Source organism: Thalassophryne amazonica, chromosome 13, assembly GCF_902500255.1.
Source record: "Thalassophryne amazonica chromosome 13, fThaAma1.1, whole genome shotgun sequence".
Lineage (NCBI taxonomy): Eukaryota > Metazoa > Chordata > Actinopteri > Batrachoidiformes > Batrachoididae > Thalassophryne > Thalassophryne amazonica.
Genome location: NC_047115.1, coordinates 38059981 through 38078590, shown reverse-complemented (window position 1 = coordinate 38078590; position 18610 = coordinate 38059981). Strand labels below are relative to the sequence as shown.

General features: G+C 41.5%; 2 protein-coding genes across 2 annotated transcripts in view; one reads left to right on the top strand and one right to left on the bottom strand.

Annotated features, from left to right (window-relative positions):
* Positions 1 to 3835: 3835 nt before the first annotated feature.
* On the bottom strand, positions 3836 to 7392 carry LOC117522938 (graves disease carrier protein-like). Its single transcript, XM_034184360.1, has 3 exons — positions 6968 to 7392; positions 4092 to 4184; positions 3836 to 4005 (listed from the first exon to the last, which is right to left on the bottom strand). Exons 1-3 carry the CDS (start codon positions 7056 to 7058, stop codon positions 3836 to 3838), a joined length of 354 nt encoding a protein of 117 aa, XP_034040251.1. The 5' UTR covers positions 7059 to 7392.
* A 6343-nt stretch (positions 7393 to 13735) lies between these two features.
* Positions 13736 to 18610, top strand: part of tet1 (tet methylcytosine dioxygenase 1) — an 86687-nt gene continuing 81812 nt past the window's right edge. The window contains 2 exon segments of the mRNA XM_034185346.1: positions 13736 to 13988; positions 14575 to 16801. Of these exon segments, the coding sequence (XP_034041237.1) occupies positions 14747 to 16801 (2055 nt within the window). The 5' untranslated portion in view covers positions 13736 to 13988; positions 14575 to 14746.

Below are 18610 nucleotides of genomic sequence, written 5' to 3'. Positions count from 1 at the left end.
GCCACTTTTTACTTCCCAATATCATTGTCAGTATGTCAATATCAGTGTTTCAGTATGTGTGTTTGTGGTTTCTGTGTGACTGCAGTCACACCACGTGCGCCGGTTGTTAAATGACAGCACCGTCAGCGCAACCAGCGTTATGCTGAACTGCAAAGTCCATCCTTCACTCTCCATGCAGAACAGGTAGAACAACATTACCTCCTGCAGTGTGTTTTTTTAAAAACCGGCGAGGCCACACTGTGAGTGATTATGGGCGTTATTGTACTGTTTGTGTACTTTTAGAGTGGGAAAAAGATAAATGTCAGCATGGTTGCTGGACAATCTTGCTGATCAAGCTCACACACCCAGTGAATGTTTTCATCCCCACGTGATTGTGTAAAGGGGCAGAGGCCAAAAAGTGGATTTCAAGTAGTGGCATGTGGACTCTGTTCCTTTTATTCTTTTCCTCTTCAGATTGAGCTGCTAGGAGCCGAGCGTCTGCAAAAATGAAATTTCTGAGCTGGCTTGTGTGTGGAATGAAAAAGACAGTGAGCATGTGGAGCAGTGATATCTGGTTTCACTCAGGCTTGATGGACCCCTCATGGCTTGTCTTGTGTTGGGCAGAGAAGACAAGGCCTCAGCCTTGTCTTTCTTAGAGGGCGTACAGGCAAATGGTTTTGTAGGTAACATGTTTTGGTTCCCTCATAATGGGGTTGTTCCCATTTAGAGATAACTAGGGATGGGTATTGATAAGATTTTATTGATATCGATACCATTATCGATTCCGCTTATCGATCTGATTCCTTATCGATTCTCTTATCGATGCCTCTTGTGAATTTTCTGTATACTAAAAGTAGGCTTTACAGGTTTTCTATGTCAACAACATTTTATTTAGTCTTAAAGTAAATAAATATGAAATTGGTCACTGGATCCTTGTTCTCTGGACATAATAAACTCTACATGGTGGATCTTTGATCTCTGGACATAAATAGAAATAAACAAAATCTGTAGTTTTTGTCAAAAGCATTTCCTTAGACATTTTTGTCATGAATGCCTTTCCATACATCTGAGCTGAGCTCTTGCAGCTGGTTGAGCTGCATGTCAGGATGTAATTCATAAAGAATGCAGGATGTCTCATTTTGGGAGGAAAAAACGTTTTAGTCGATTGTAGTTTATTGTTTGTATTAAAACATTTGGAAAGAAGTGTCATTTTATTTAAAGCAGCAATTTGCTTTGAAGTTATTAATTCTGACCGGTGTCCCGACGAGATGTCATTCCTATCGAATTTTGCCCCCCGTGCAAGTGTGCATGCAGAGTTTGGAGCTGTGCCAATGGAACGGAGGACGATTCTCATTTCTTGGCTGCAACAAGATGAGTCCCAGTTGGTGATTTTAATCCACACAAAAGTGTCTCATGATTAACATATTTTAATGGCTTTGAGAGGGGTCAAGAAGTGGACGAGCCATCTCTGAAGAGCAGTGAATCGAAGAACCAATGAGCCAGCGGATCGAAGCACTGCTTCATTGGTTCAAGCTTCAAAGTGGAGTCGCACTGCAGAAAGGGTTGATTACAGAGCCGCTGCACGGTCTGCAGTCAACGTAGAAAAATGATCATTTTCCCAACAAACCCTCAAAAACAACGGCCGCTCTGAAGGACCGATATGGGAATCATTAAGCAAAAAGGCTATTGATGTTGGTGGATCGAATCATTTCTTAACGAGACCCGAAAAGAACCGGTTCTCCATACCCAAACCTAGAGGTAACGGTATTAACTTTTACGTCTCAGTCCAATGCTGTAACTAAACACATCTCAACTCTCAGCCATCATTTGCTTTTGTAAAAAAAAGATAAAAACGAAGGCGTGACCTTGCTGATTTGTGAGTCAGTACCAAAAAGTCATTTGACTTCACTAGAGGGTGAATATTTTTAGATCCACACTGCCATAGCATGAGTGTTTTCAGTTTCATTCTGAGATGAACAGTTTTTAGCTTACCTTTCAAAGTGCTGCTTATTTTTTTCAGTGTGGAATAAAGCTGCAACAATTAATCAGTTATGAAATTAATCATCAACTGTTTTGGTAATTAATTAATCTTTTGAGTGTAGTGTTTTTTTTTTTTAAGTCTGATTCCCTGTTTTCAGCTTTTTAATTTTGAGTATTTTCTGGTTTCTTTGTTAATTTTCACCATTTTCTGACATTTTATGGATCAAACAGCTCATGGGTTAATCCAGAAAATAATCAATATATTAATTTATAACATAATAAAATTTATAACAAAATATTTGTTGCAGCCCTATGAAACATGCTAGGATTTTATTTTCTCTTTGTATTTCTCAGGAAGAGGGAAAGCTGTTCGAAAGATTTTCTTTTGGTATTTTATATCCTTTATATTTTGAAATTATTATTATTATTGTAAAATGAATGCTTTTTTGGTAAAATATTTGAATACAAAATTGAACATTATTGGTATGTATTGTTATGATTTACTGGTAAATTAGTCAATGGATAATCGACGAATCAGAAAATAATCAATAGACTAATAAAAAACTACATTAATCAATTAGTGGAAACAAATTGATCGATGAATTAATTACAAAAATAATAGTTAGCTTGAATCCCCTGATTCCACACTTTATCCTTCTGTTCATTCAGGAATATGTGTGGGTCTGTCTCAAAGGCCAGCCGAACCAGCTGTGTCACGTGCCACATGGACTGTGGTTACTCAAGACATTCCATAAAACTGAAAATGAATTTCCAAACGTCGCATTGGATGTACTAAGGGTTAATCCAAGTCTCCGAGCAAACACTACACTTGATATGGCTTTCAGGAGCTTTGTGATACTCTTACAGGAGATTTTTGTTGTCCATGTCTCTTTTACCTGCTAGTTCTGCTCGCACGCTTTAACACTTTAAGCACAGAATTGTTTCCTTGCCAGAAAAACTCTCTCTTTCATGAAAATAATGTCTATATTAACAAAGAACTGTATCAGATTGTACTGACGGGGACTAGAAGGAGAGAGCATATCTCACCCATATTGGCCTCTCTTCATTGGCTTCCTGTTAATTCTAGAATAGAATTTAAATTCTTCTTCTTACTTATAAGGTTTTGAATAATCAGGTCCCATCTTATCTTAGGGACCTCGTAGTACCATATCACCCCAATAGAGCGCTTCGCTCTCAGACTGCAGGCTTACTTGTAGTTCCTAGGTTTGTAAGAGTAGAATGGGAGGCAGAGCCTTCAGCTTTCAGGCTCCTCTCCTGTGGAACCAGCTCCCAATTCAGATCAGGGAGACAGACACCCTCTCTACTTTTAAGATTAGGCTTAAACTTTCCTTTTTGCTAAAGCTTATAGTTAGGGCTGGATCAGGTGACCCTGAACCATCCCTTAGTTATGCTGCTATAGACGTAGACTGCTGGGGGGTTCCCATGATGCACCGTTTCTTCCCTTTTTGCTCTGTATGCACCACTCTGCATTTAATCATTAGTGATCAATCTCTGCTCCCCTCCACAGCATGTCTTTTTCCTGGTTCTCTCCCTCAGCCCCAACCAGTCCCAGCAGAAGACTGCCCCCCCTGAGCCTGGTTCTGCTGGAGGTTTCTTCCTGTTAAAAGGGTTTTTTCCTTCCCACTGTAGCCAAGTGCTTGCTCACAGGGGTCGTTTTGACCGTTGGGGTTTTACATAATTATTGTATGGCCTTGCCTTACAATATAAAGCACCTTGGGGCAACTGTTTGTTGTGATTTGGCGCTATATAAATAAAATTGATTGATTGATTGCATCAAATCACACTGATTTCAATCTTTCCACAGGAAAAAATATCATTCAGGATCATATAGCAGCCCATTTCCCCAATATTCTTGTTATATAAGGGAGAGATGTACACCCCTATAGCTTACCTTTGAATATCTCTCAAAGGCCATGAACTGAATCGCTCCATAAGGAAAAATCCGAACCATCATCGCCCCGTTACCCTTGTACAAGCCAAGGAACCCTTCTTTCTTTGGCACAGCACACAGAGTGGAAAACACTCCTGCAAAGAAACATGAGACATTTTCAGAGATTTGGGGGGGGGGGGGGGGGGGGGGGGACTGGCCATCTCAGCTGCTGAGTTTTTACCGAGATGTCTGTAATGGGGGTTCTGAGCTTGAAGTAGGATCTTGACTCTGTCCAGGGGCGCAATTGTAGTCTTGGCACAGCATGCTGATATACCTTAACAAAACCAGAGCACCAATATGTTTAATATTAAATAACTAATTTTCACATTAAAGCAGCAAAATGAGTGACATTTTAATATATCTTGACTGAATCTGGAAAATAAATGTGTCAGTCTTTGCTGTGGTCAAAAGATGCATGTCACAGTACCCTGGGGTTAGCGGGAAGCTGCTAACAGACGTTTTCTGATACAATGTTTTAAACTAAATGTCTGTGAAAGCCCGCTCTACCATACTAGTCCTTTGCATGAACTACATATCCATGGTAGTAAGTCTTTTGCAATGTAATATTTGAAATAATATACTGGTCAACCTATGTACTGAAGAGCATGCAGAAAATTAATATGACATGAACTACCCGTGTTAAAGCGAGAGCTGTAAAACTTACAGGTAACAAACATGAGGCCGCCAATCATGATTTAACTAACTTCTGGTGGTGTACACTTCGTATTTGGTTTCAATAGCCTGAACATAAACTTTTGCCTTTCCTTCAACAAAACTGCTATGAAAACCCTAAAAGCCTCATAGTTATGTATCTGCTTGCTAAAAGCAAGCTAATATAGATGTCACCAGATTGCTCAGAAACAGATATTGAAATATATAGCCAAACAGGGCAATTTTGCATATGTTGCTTTAAATGTGCAGCTATAGGGGCAGTGCTCACGGCTACGGAGTCGCTTTCTTATTTGACACCACTCTCAATCGTATTACAACAACATGACGCCTTCAGTTTCCCAATATGCCAATCAAGGGTCAAAGGGCACTGCTACACTACATCTGCTAGTCTTAGCTTTATGAAACACAGACATCTAAAATTAAATGGGGAGTGGAGGTGATGGTCTAGCGGTTAAGTGTTAGGCTTGAGACCAGACGATCCTCGGTTCAAATTCCAGCCTGACTGGAAAATCACTACAGGCCCTTGGGCAAGGTCCTTAATCCCCTAGTTGCTCCCGTGTGTAGTGAGTACCTTGTATGGCAGCACCCTGACAATGGGGTGAATGTGAGGCATTATTGTAGAGCACTTTGAGCATATGATACAGATGGAAAAGCGCTATATAAATGCAGTCCATAACTGTTTCACGCCTAAATTTGTTTGTTAGCGTGCATGCTAACATCTTTATGACGTCTTGTAAATCACTTCAGAACTCCAGGAGGTGTGCACTTCATTCAAAAACAGCATTTTTAGATTCAGAAGTGTTTATTTTGAGTTAACTTTGTAAAAGGTAACTAGTGATGATATGCAACACATTATCTTTATACAGAGCTGTTTATCCTCATCTTTATACAAGCTGTTTTGGAGCATTTTCTGCCATCTTGGTTTACTTTGTTTGATTGAGCAGCCAGCTGATATCACGCTGTCACAATGTCTGACGACGATACCAAATGTAGGTCATGGCCATCTGATCGCTTGAAATTCTCCCCTTCAACGGGAGAAAGCCTTCATTTTTCCAGATAGCACAAATTTTGATCATATTGGCAATATCATGTTACAAATTCCTTATTTAAATGCTAAGTAATAAAATTATAGTGGTGCCACAGAAAATTCTTTTTATGACAAATCTTAAAAAAACCCAGAGGTTAAGGTGCGGTTTTAAATTAAGTTTAAAGTTTCTTTGCTGGTATGTATGAGGACTTCATGCTACGGCCCACTGCAGAGTATGGGATGCTGTGGATTGAGTACTAGGGTAGATTTTCCTTTTTTATAGTTCTTCCTAATTCAGGTATTAAATAACTGCAGTACAGTTAGAAAGAGAGACAATTACAATTATTTTGGAACCACAGAAAGTGTTTAAGATTGTCGCTCCAAAAGTTTACAATGGCCCAGCATACAAAAAGTGGCCTAGACTGACCAATCTGAAGCACGACATACAAATAGAATTTAGTAACCACTGCCTTAATTTAAAGCAACAGTGTGAATGATTCAGTTTCATCTAGGGGTGAGATTGCAAACTGCATTATGTCATTGCTGGTCATTATTTTGTTTGCCTTCACATTTTGACTTCTTTGTTAAGTCTGTTTCTGAAACCCTCCTGTCCTGTGCACCAGCAACATTTCCTGTATATTCGTTTTGTGATTTGTGTCAGTTGCATGTCCCAAGCAGAGGGTCACCCCTTTGAGTCTGGTCTGCTTGAGGTTTCTTCCTCAAAGAGACTTTTTCCTTACCACTGTCACCTGTGTGCTTGCTCTGGGGGTTGGTAATGTTAGAGCTTACTTGTGTGAAGCACCTTGAGGCAACTTTGTTGTGATTTGGCACAAGATAAATGAAAATAAACTGAAATTTGTTGATGGCAATTCATGCCTCCTTGCAGCCTTTTGTGATATGATCATACATCTCACATAAATGGGAATTCTTGTTAGCCTGCACTAGCAACCAGTAGGCAGTGTATTACGGGAGTAAGCACTTATTCCTCTCCTTTTTGTTCTTCAGTCTTACAGCTGTGCTGTAAAATGCAAACAGTAGAGCAAGTATATCGCTTTTTGGGCTACTGTATCCATGAGGCAGGCTGATCCCATGTAGATATTAAGGGCTCACCGTAATCTTATGACAACAGATTGATTCCTTGTAGCAGGAAATCAATTATATGCTAATGAACAGACTGTTATGAATGCTATCTATTTCTGCTAAAATTTAAATGAAAAAACACCCTACACACTGTAGCTTTAACTATTTCTGCATATCTACATTAGTGTAAAGGGTGAGGAGCCGTGCTGCTGAGGAGAATGAGACGATAAATAAAGTCACACATTCTTGCAGACTGTGTTTTAGGTGTCAGATCTTACCTCCAGCTGCAAAGGAGCGCAGCCAGTAATAGCTTCCCTTTGCAGGGTTACTGCTGACGCTGGATATGGAGACCGAAGTCTCCGATGTCATCGTGCGCACTCAGGACGCTGCCACATGCGTGGCTGCCCACTTTAAACCATTAATGGCACAGAATTAAGGCTGGAGACTCAGTGCGTCAGCCACAAGTAGCACTTTAGCTAACTCCACAAACACCACAGAAGGTCAGAAGCTGCTGCCCCGTTTGTCGCTTATGTTATCTTACAGCCGGTGTCTCGCCGCTAAACTTTACGTTCACTCATACCAGGAGGGGAAGAAAAAAAAACGATCATAAATTAACAAACTAATCAGAAAAACATTGGTGTCCTTCAGCACCACAGACGAACAGTTTCTTCTGACTAATCTAATTGACAAGAGTCGCTTGTTCATGACGTCACACGTAATGACGCGAATAATTGTGGGCGTTCCTTCGAGAATGTGGGCGTGCGGACACACACGCACGCACGCACGCCACGCACACACACCACACACGCACACACACACACCACACCACACAGAGATGGCGACAAACGGATTAGAAATAAACGTTTTTTCAAAATTTTCCCAAGTGCTTTTTAACAAAGCAAGGAATTTTCAAACAGCATTTCTAAACATTCTACAACCCCAATTCCAATGAAGTTTGGACGTTGTGTAAAATGTAAATAAAAATAAAATACGATTTGCAAATCCTCTTCAACCTATATTCAATTGAATACACCACAAAGACAAGATATTTAATGTTCAAAACGATAAACTTTATTGTTTTTGTGCAAATATTTGCTCATTTTGAAATGGATGCCTGCAACACGTTTCAAAAAAGTTGGGACAGTGGTATGTTTACCACTGTGTTACATCACCTTTCCTTCTAACAACACTCAATAAGTGTTTGGGAATATTATACAGTCGATTGTTGTAGTTTTCAACAAGTCTCTATCATGTCTCCAGAGGGTTGTAGGGCTGCAGTGTTGGAGACGAGGCGCAGACACAACTTGCACCAAAACAGACGAATGCCTTCCAGAGTTGCAGTGAAAATAAAGCCACAAATCTCGAGTAGTCAGCACACATAGAGCACTGACAATGCTGCACAGCACATAAGGTAAAGTTGAGTGGCACTGGCGTGGCCTTTGCACTTGCAAGGATTTGCACGTGAATGCCACGTGGCACTTTCATAGATGTTGAGCGCCAGAACAATCACTGCCCATTGTGCCATCAGTGCTCATTTCATAGTGGAGTAGAGTGGAGAAGAATTTTCTTTCACGTAAACAGATCAAATCTAGGCTTGCATGATCTCACATGTACCTTCTGACAATTTGTAGCTAAACTTTCAGTTCTTTTAAGAAACTCCTCCTCCACTTCATCATGAAGCTGTGTGACTGCTGATGCAAAATGCAAAACTTGGACTGTGCATAATTTCTCCAATCACAGCCACATAAGCCTATAACTTCTTCTGGGTTGTCTGGGTGTCTTGGTGACTTTCCTTACTCTTCTGCTTATTGCACAGTCACTCAGTGTTTGAGAACTGTCTACTCCACACAGATTTACCATAGAGGGCCATACTGTTTGTATTTCTTCCTAATTGATGTACCGTAAATAAAGTACCAGACATATTCAGTGGCAGCTTTACCATCAGAGAGCCTTGTCCACAACTACCACAAAAGACTCCAACCTCACTCATTCACTCTTCTTCAACCGCTTTTCCTGGTTTGGGTCACCGGGGCAACAGCTCCAGCAGGGGACCCCAGACTTCCTTTGCCACATTGACCACCTCTGACTGGGGGATCCCAAGGCATTCCCAGGCCAGTGTGGAGATATAATCTCTCCACCTAGTCCTGGGTCTTCCCCGGGGTCTCCTTCCAGATGGACGTGCCTGGAACACCTCCCTGGGGAGGCGCCCAGGAGGCATCCTTACAAGATGCCCGAACCACCTCAGCTGGCTCCTTTCAACACGAAGGAGCAGATCAATGACAAAACAGATATCCCTGTTATAAATATACCGTATTTTTAACAGGGGTATGTAAACTTTTGATCAGGGTAATTTGGCTAGTTTCTGTTGTCATGATTTTAAAAAAATTAACACAGTTGTTTGACAATAAATGGCTTCACCCAACCGCTAACGAGTGGAAAAAAAGATTTTGTGTTATCATTCATATTCTGAAAAATGGCAAAAAAAAAAAAAAAAAAACCCCAAAAAAATCTGTCAGGGTATGTAAACTTTTGAACACAATTGTATATATAATTTTTGAAGTTTTAGATGCCATTTCCTGCATTTTTCACCACAAAATACACCACAGAGAAATCATAGTTTATAACCTGTTTTTTTTTAAGTAATTCCCTTCAGCTGCTCCCTTGTGTTTTTTTTTTTTTCCGAAGTGTTGGGGGGTCGCCACAGCGGATCCAAGGTGAAAACCAAGCGCACTAACCACTTGGTCACCACGCCGCCTACATTATAACCTGTTTTTTTATATATATATATATAGTTTTTTAAATTAATTTCAGCTTGTATCGTGCAATCTTGAATGTGATACTATGACGACAAATAACAGATCATTTGAAATGTCTGTTGCTAAAAAAGTAAACACACTTGCTGCAACTTGCTGAATCACAGTCTGTTAGAAATGTATATATCTGAGTCACTTGTTGCTGAGTAGAGGGTTCAGAAACAACATTTGGTGTGGATTTATTTGTTTATTTACTTTGGTCCATGAAGGAGGGGAGTATGCCCCCCCGATCTGGCGCTGTGTACAGGTAAACATGTATGTGCCTGTCATGCTGTTTTTGACTATGTATGACTTGACTTTGATGTGAAGGAGCAGCGGCTCTACTCTGAGTCCTTCCTGGACATTTAAGTTTCTCACCCTGTCTCTCAGTGCAAGCCCAGATATCTGGCAGAACAACCTCATTTCTGCCACCAGGTTGCCCACACGAAGATTAAATCCATCCATCCATTTTCTATACCCGCTTATTCCAGTTAAGGGTCACGATGGGGCTGGAGTCTATCCAAGCAATCACAGGGTGAGAGGCAGCGTACACCCTGGACAAGACACCAGTCTATTGCAGGGCCACATAGAGACAGACAGTCACAGCCACACCCTCACTCACACCTTCAGTCAATTTAAAAGTTCCCATTTCACTTAACATGCATGTCTTTGGAAGAGGGAGGAAGCCAGAGAACCCAGAGGGAACCTATGCGAACACAGGGAGAATATGCAAACTCCACACAGAAAGGCCTTGGTGGGAAGAGGTAAGAAGATTAGATATAATAAAATAAAAAATTATCAGAAACAAAAAAGAAATTGTGTGATTACATGTGTAACTTTTTAATAACTTTGTATCAAGCTTAAGCTACTAAAAGGAAATTGACATCATTTTTTTATAATGGACTGCATGTAATAACTAACTTTAATAACTGCATAATATTAAAAAATGATGATGATGATGATGATGATGATGATGATGATGATGACCATAGTGATGATGATGATGATGATGATGGTGGCTGTGGTGATCATGGTGAAAATGATGTTGTTGTTGATGATGATGCTTGTAATGATGATAATGATGATGATGATGATGATGATGAGATGGTGGTGATAATGACAGTGATGATGGCCATAGATTAGATTAGATTAGATTAAACTTTATTGTCCACCTCAGTGGACACTTGTCTTTGGTTCACCACAAAAAAGTTTAGACAATCACAAAACGTGACAGTTAATATACAATAGATAAAATTACAATAAATAATGGTTTCATAAAAATTCATCCAATTTCATGTGCTGCATAACTTCTGCATAACTTCACTAGCACCTGTTCAGTAGACTGACTGCATTAGGCACAAATGACCCCCTATACACCTACTTTGTTGCAAAAGGCATTCTGTAACAGTGCCCCGAGGGCATCAGTTCAAACTCCTCAAACAAAGGATGGTCCTTGTCACTGATGATAGATTTCATAATTCTCTACAAAGCTGCCAGGTAAAGAACATCCAGTGACTTTTGCTCCTGACCAATCACCTTCGCTGCATTTTTAACAATTTTGTTGTTTGTTCTTGTTTACATCTGTGAGATACCCAAACCATACAGTTATAATGAACACAAGAACACTTTCAGTGAGACTAACATAGACTTTCTGAAGAGTCTGCGAGCTCACACCAGTGATGGTGATGTTGATGATGATATTGCTTGTGATGATGATGATAATGATGATTATGATGATGATGATGGAGATGGTCGTGATGATGACAGTGATGATGCTTGTGATGATGATAATGATGATTATGATGATGATGATGATGATGATGGTGATGATGGAGATGGTGGTGATGATGACAGTGATGATGGTCATGGTGATGATGATGTTGCTTGTGATGATGACAATAATGTGATTGATGATGATGATGATGATGATGATGATGGTGATGATGACAGTGATGATGGTCATGGTGATAATGATGTTGATGATCCTTGTGATGATAATGATGATTATGATGATGATGGAGATGGTGATGATGACAGTGAGATGGTCATGATGATGTTGATGATGCTTGTGATGATGATGATGATGATGATGGAGATGGTGGTGATGATGACAGTGATGATGGTCGTGGTGATGGTGATGATGATGATGTTGCTTGTGATGATGACGATAATGTGATGTTGATTGTTCTTGAAAGAATTCTTGAAAGGGTAGTTGTAAAACAGCTAACTGATCATCTGCAGAGGAATGGTCTATTTGAAGAGTTTCAGTCAGGTTTTAGAATTCATCATAGTACAGAAACAGCATTAGTGAAGGTTACAAATGATCATCTTATGGCCTCAGACAGTGGACTCATCTCTGTGCTTGTCCTGTTAGACCTCAGTGATGCTTTTGATACTGTTGACCATAAAATTTTATTACAGAGATTAGAGCATGCCATAGGTATTAAAGGCACTGTGCTGCGATGGTTTGAATCATATTTATCTAATAGATTACAGTTTGTTCATGTAAATGGGGAGCCTTCTTCACAGACTAAGGTTAATTATGGAGTTCCACAAGGTTCTGTGCTAGGACCAATTTTATTCACTTTATACATGCTTCTCTTAGGCAGTATTATTAGAAAGCATTGCTTAAATTTTCATTGTTACGCAGATGATACCCAGCTTTATCTATCCATGAAGCCAGAGAACACACACCAATTAGCTAAACTGCAGGAATGTCTTACAGACATAAAGACATGGATGACCTCTAATTTCTTGCTTTTAAATGTCAGATAAAACTGAAGTTATTGTACTTGGCCCCACAATCTTAGAAACATGGTGTCTAACCAGATCCTTACTCTGGATGGCATTGCCCTGACCTCTAGTAATACTGTGAGAAATCTTGGAGTCATTTTGATCAGGCTATGTCTTCAATGTGCATATTAAGCAAATGTGTAGGACTGCTTTTTTGCATTTGCGCAATATCTCTAAATTAGAAAGGTCTTGTCTCAGAGTGATGCTGAAAAGCTAATTCATGCATTTATTTCCTCTAGGCTGGACTATTGTAATTCATTATTATCAGGTTGTCCTAAAAGTTCCCTGAAAAGCCTTCAGTTAATTCAAAATGCTGCAGCTAGAGTGCTGACGGGGACTAGAAGGAGAGAGCATATCTCACCCATATTGGCCTCTCTTCATTGGCTTCCTGTTAATTCTACAATAGAATTTAAAATTCTTCTTCTTACTTATAAGGTTTTGAATAATCAGGTCCCATCTTATCTTAGGACCTCATAGTACCCATATCACCCCAATAGAGTGCTTCGCTGTCAGACTGCAGGCTTACTTGTAGTTCCTAAGGTTTGTAAGAGTATAATGAGAGGCAGAGCCTTCAGCTTTCAGGCTCCTCTCCTCTGGAACCAGCTCCCAATTCGGATCAGGGAGACAGACACCCTCTCTACTTTTAAGATTAGGCTTAAAACTTTCCTTTTTGCTAAAGCTTATAGTTAGGGCTGGATCAAGTGACCCTGAACCATCCCTTAGTTATGCTGCTATAGACTTAGACTGCTGGGGGGTTCCCATGATGCACTGAGTGTTTCTTCCTCTTTTTGCTCTGTATGCACCACTCTGCATTTAATTATTAGTGATTGATCTCTGCTCTTTTCCACAGCATGTCTTTTTCCTGATTCTCTCCCCTCAGCCCCAACCAGTCCCAGCAGAAGACTGCCCCTCCCTGAGCCTGGTTCTGCTGGAGGTTTCTTCCTGTTAAAAGGGAGTTTTTCCTTTCCATTGTCGCCAAGTGCTTGCTCATAGGGGGTCGTTTTGACCGTTGGGGTTTTCTGTAATTATTGTATGGCTGTTGCCTTACAATATAAAGCGCCTTGGGGCAACTGTTTGTTGTGATTTGCCGCTATATAAATAAAATTGATTGATTTGATTTGTGATGATGATGATAATGATGATGATGATGATGATGATGATGATGATGATGATGATGATGACACTGAGATGGTCATGGTGATGATGACGATAATGTGATGATGATTGTGATTATGATGATGATTGTGATTGATGATGATGATGATGATGGAGATTGTCATGATGATATTTACTCTACTTTGTTTTTGTTTTTGTTTGTTTTTTTTAAGTATACTGGATGCAGTAACGGGCCGATCAGACGGAGCGCCAGCTGGAATCCATACCGGATTTTCCGCTCCTCCGTCCAGCTCCGACGACGAGTTTTTGGTTTGGGCCAGCAGAGGCTGTAGGTTGCGCCTGGTGGAGGCAGAGTGAGCGGGGCTGCCCTCAATGGATTGACAGAAGAGGGATTTACATTTTAAAACGGCACGTCGTGCTCCGTAAAAGACAACACGGTGCACGGCGATTGCGGCGGGCCTGTGCACGGTGCTGCTCCCGTGATGTCCACATATCACCGTCGTGAAAACGGATCGAACTTGCCAGCGGTCTATATTTGCCGACGAGGTCTGGCTGCGTCGCTGGAGTATTATTAGACAGTGCATCTGTCTCTTTTCTGGTATGTAAAGCATTTCAGAGACGTGTCCATAAAACCGATCCGACAACAAAACACACGAGGCAAAAGTGACCTTTTATTTTTTTTTTTATTCTTTATGTGTAACCGCCGTTATAAATGACAGTGGCCGAGCGCGATATAATAATAATAAAGTGCGGCGTTGTAGGGGTTTTTTACGCGGTAATAATCCCCTCTTCCGCCAGGCTACGACGAAAACAGGATCCGACCTCCGGCCGGAGGAGCCCACTCCTCAAGCAGTCTGTCCGCCTTTTAAAACTGCACACACACTCACAAAAACTCCGCTCAATTCTTACGTGCTTCTCCATTTTGTGACACTATATTCCAAACATGCCTTATTGTACTCTGTTTAGTCTTTATTGAGGCCAGCTGTGTGGCCCCTTGGTCGTCCGAGGATTTCAGGCGGGGCAAAAATGCCATTCCCATCTGCCAAAATGAACAAAATACACTTTAAACATTTCGCTTTATAGATGTATTGTAGGTTATGAAATTGTATGTCATGCTTTTTGTATGTTTGAGCTGAAAAGTGCTGATGTCATGGTGTGTTTTCGTTTTTCTGTACTCTCTATAGGTCATGTATTGCTATTTCACAAAAAGTCCAGCATCATACATTTGTAAACTCAAGAAATAAAAAGGCATAAAAGTGGAGGAATTTTTGAAGAAGTTGTGTGCTAAGTGACAGATAAACATTCACCTAGCTCCCATGCTGGCAGCCAGAAATCCTCCTTTGCACACCCTCAGCCATGCCTGCTTCGACCAAACGCACCAGGAGACAGGCACCTGCTACGAGACAGAATGGACGCAAAGTTATCAGCACCAAGAGGAAAACCTGTAACTCCAATAAAGCTAAAACTCGGACCAGCGAAAGGCTCCAGAAGACACTGTCTGAACCAAAAAGGTCAGCTACCAGATCCCGGACACAGTCCGGCCAAAGCCCTCGAGGGAGAGGAGTTAGTGTACCTGCTGGTCAGGGCGCCGGGAGAGCTCCTGGCAGAGTTACCCATGCCCTAAATGCAACCAGATCTGCAAGGCTTAGACGGCAACGCAATGTGCCTGACCAATGTGTAGAGTTAGAACACCCCCTAGGGCGAAGGAGGTCCCTACGTGGCACGCGGGCGGCTGCTGTTCCCTGGCAGCCTCAGAAGTTATGCGGAGGAGGGCGAAGCAGCAGAGCAAATGCAGGTGTGAAAACAACAGCACGCCCAGGAAACAGAAAAAAACAGCCTTCCAACACCGCTGACTTGATGCATAATGAGGAAAATGAGAAAGTAGACACCTGCAACAGGGAGGGAATCCCTCCGGTTACTCTTAAAACTGATGTTGACGTCCCTCCTTATGTGAAAGATCAGGTTCAAGACATTAGTGATGCAAATGAGGGCAGCTCATGCAACAACACACTGGAAGACTGTGTGCATGTGAGTCATGATTGTATGAGTACCAAGCAAGTGGAGAAGGTTATCTGTGACGGGGAGCTGAAGCACACAGTCGGAGGCCTCGTGGGTGACCGTGTTGATGAACAGCAAACACTCTGCAGGGACAGAATTAAAGATAGCACTTCTCAAGTCGCTCCTGGCTCGCAGGAGAAACAAGATGGGGGAAATGACAGAAATAAGCTTGATCAGCTTGCTAGTAATGGGAAGCAAGATGATGCACATGTGGTCAGTCAAGAGGAAGGTAACGTGCTGGACTCAAAAGTGAAAATAACAGATAAGGATGTGAGTGCAGATAGTGAGTGGAAAGAGAGTACAAAGAATTCAGAGGCAGTTGAGGGTGTTGATGAGACTGTGGGGGTGATTGTTGAAAGGATGCATCATCATGACGGAGAAGAACGAGTGGGAGAAGAAAAGGGGGAAGATCTTTGCATCAGTCCTGCTGACTCTCAAACCGGTGCTCCACCCTCTCAACCTCCACGCTCTAGTGATGGACTGACGACTCAGTCAGAACCACCTACAATGGTGCAAGTGTTATCAAACACAACTACCTCAAATCCCACCAAAGCCCCCACTCCCTCACAGTCAGTTGAAGTAGAGGCTACAAAAGACACGAGACCTACTATTCATGGTGCTAATCTTCAGTTCCCTTGCTCCTTAGCTGCTCCTGAAACAGGCCTGACCAAACTGGTGACACGAACTACGCCGGTAATCATCTGTAACGAGTTCCTGAAATCAAGGGACTCGAGCCAGGCGCGACCACACCAACTGCACGTTTTAGAGGTTCCATGTCAGACAGCTAGACGAGTTTTCACACCAGCAGAAATGCAGACCAAAGATAGTCAGCCCAATCAAGAGCCATTGGAGCACCACAAGCAAGAAGAGACTTCTTCACCATCTATGTCACGAGTCCCTCGGTTAAACACAACTGCCCTTACAGCTGAGAGTGCGCCCAACCTGGTTGATGACAGCGTTGATTTAGCAGTAATGGAACAGGACTCAGCGCCAAAGCTCTCGAGTCGATTTCTGGACAGTACCTTGTCATGGTCCTGCAGCTCGGACAGCACACTGTCTGTTAATACTGAGTCAGAAGAAGGGTATGAAGAGTCTTGCTCCTCCATTCTGTTGGGCTCATGGGGTCCGGATGGTGCCGATTTGTCATCTGGGAACTCTCCGAAGCAACGCAAGAAAGAGAGGAAGAAGCGGAACCAGTGTGGGACGTGTGAGCCATGTCAGAAGAAGGTCATCTGGGGACAGTGTAGCTGTTGCCTCGGTCGGAGTACCAGCTATCACATCTGTAAGCTGAGGAAATGCGTCACCCTGGGGAAGCAAGGGTCTTCAATGCTTCACGCCCTCTCTGCTGCACAAGTAAGTTTGAAATCATTTAAACAACAATTACTCAAGTGTTTATGGTCATAAAAAAACAAATTACGTAACTCACTCGAGGAATCGCGAGTGATTTGACTGGGGTACTGGATGTTTATGAATCCAAAGATAAAAGTGGGCGTTTCTGTCTGGCATCAGTGCTTTTGATCTCTGAGGATTCCCACGTGCCTCATCAGCAGTACTGACTATCAAATGTTCAATGAGCCAGACAGCTGAAGCAGCGGTTTCAGTTTCACTTTTCGATTTTACTTTTTTGGTTTTAACCATCGTCATACACCTACCTTACCTACATGGTTGGTGGTGTTCCCGGTCATGTCAGTGGCATGGCGTGGTAACAAATGCTTGTTCTGGGAAATGAAAAGTACCCTTTTTTCCAGGGACATTTACCTAAAATATACCCCCTTTGTCAGCAAATTAAGGAGATTTTTTTTTATCCTAGAAAACATCTCCCTTTTTTTGCAAAACAAAGAGGTTAACAAACTTTCAACAAGGGCCTAAAAGATGCTTCAAAACAACTATTATTTACTTTTGTGCTTTTAATTTCGATCGCCCAATTGCACAGCACCCAGACCATGTAGCAGGAACCTATCCCAGAATATTGGCTCTAAATTATAAACACCCTTTTTCTCACAAACAGTTCTAGAAAAAATACCCCTTTATTAAATTTTCATGGATTTGCAAAATCCCTACAAAAGGCAACCTTTCCTCTTTGAAAATCTATGTTAAATACTGTACGAGTATATGAGTGGTAAAGCTGGCAACACTTGCGTATTTGTGTTTTTGTGTGTAGAAATATAGACACATGACTGTGAGTGAATAGTATGTGTAAGGATGTTTCTGTATTAAAGGGGAAGTTGCTGTCACATGACCTGCAGTGGCTCAGCACGAGGTTGGAGTGACTGTTTCTTTGTGTATGTGTGTGTGTGTGTGTGTGTGTGTGTGTGTAATCCATAGTTGTGCAAGCAAGACAGCATGCTGTGTTATGAGCTGGATATGATGGATGTGTGTATGCCTGTGATGGCCATGTCTAATGTTAGGTTCCAGCCCTTCCGCAAACCTCACCAGGATAAAGCGCTTATGGATAATGAAAGGATGATGTCTCGTGCAAAACAGGTCAGCAGGCCTCCTTGAAAATGTCACACAGCTGGCTCATGCTTGACTTTGTAACAGTTTGCACTTGATGATGCAGATATTTTTTCTCAGTAGTAAGTAGAGGAATGTAGACTTGGAGAATTGTCCAAAGGTTGTGCAGCACATTGGTTAAAGTAGTTTGTGCACTTGCTGTACAAACATAAGGTGTTTTGTTTGAGGCTTCCCATGGACATATATATATATATATATATATATATATATATATATATATATATATATATATATATATATATATATATATATATATATCTCCACAGTAAGTATATAAGATACAGTAAGTCCTGTGTAGGCCTTGTGGTCTATTGATGTGGGTGCTTATCCCCAGATTTCATAGTACAAAGCAGATGAGCATCTACGACACCCAACTAGATGGGACACTAATCGAACACAGTTTACTTCCCCTGTCAACGCCTCATTTACAGCTGGGTGGACTAAAACAATGGAGATGAAGTGTGTTGTACAAGGACACAGATAGGTAGCATGACTGAGAATCGAACCAAAGTCTACTTATTGAAAGCCTAACTTGTTAATCCAGTTATTTAGCAGCGTGTTAGGGAGTGTGTCATCCCCACCACCACCACCAACACACACACACACACACACACCATGAATCCAACATTGTCAGCTATGGCTGAAGGT

What these genes read in the sequence shown, in the direction of transcription:
- LOC117522938 (XM_034184360.1), bottom strand. Translation starts at nt 7,058, where the DNA reads ATGACATCGGAGACTTCGGTCTCCATATCCAGCGTCAGCAGTAACCCT. An exon ending in GCGCTCCTTTGCAGCTGGAG is followed by an intron (nt 4,185 to 6,967) that starts GTAAGATCTGAC and finishes GGTTTTGTTAAG; the next exon opens with GTATATCAGCATGCTGTGCC. An exon ending in CCCCCATTACAGACATCTCG is followed by an intron (nt 4,006 to 4,091) that starts GTAAAAACTCAG and finishes GTTTCTTTGCAG; the next exon opens with GAGTGTTTTCCACTCTGTGT.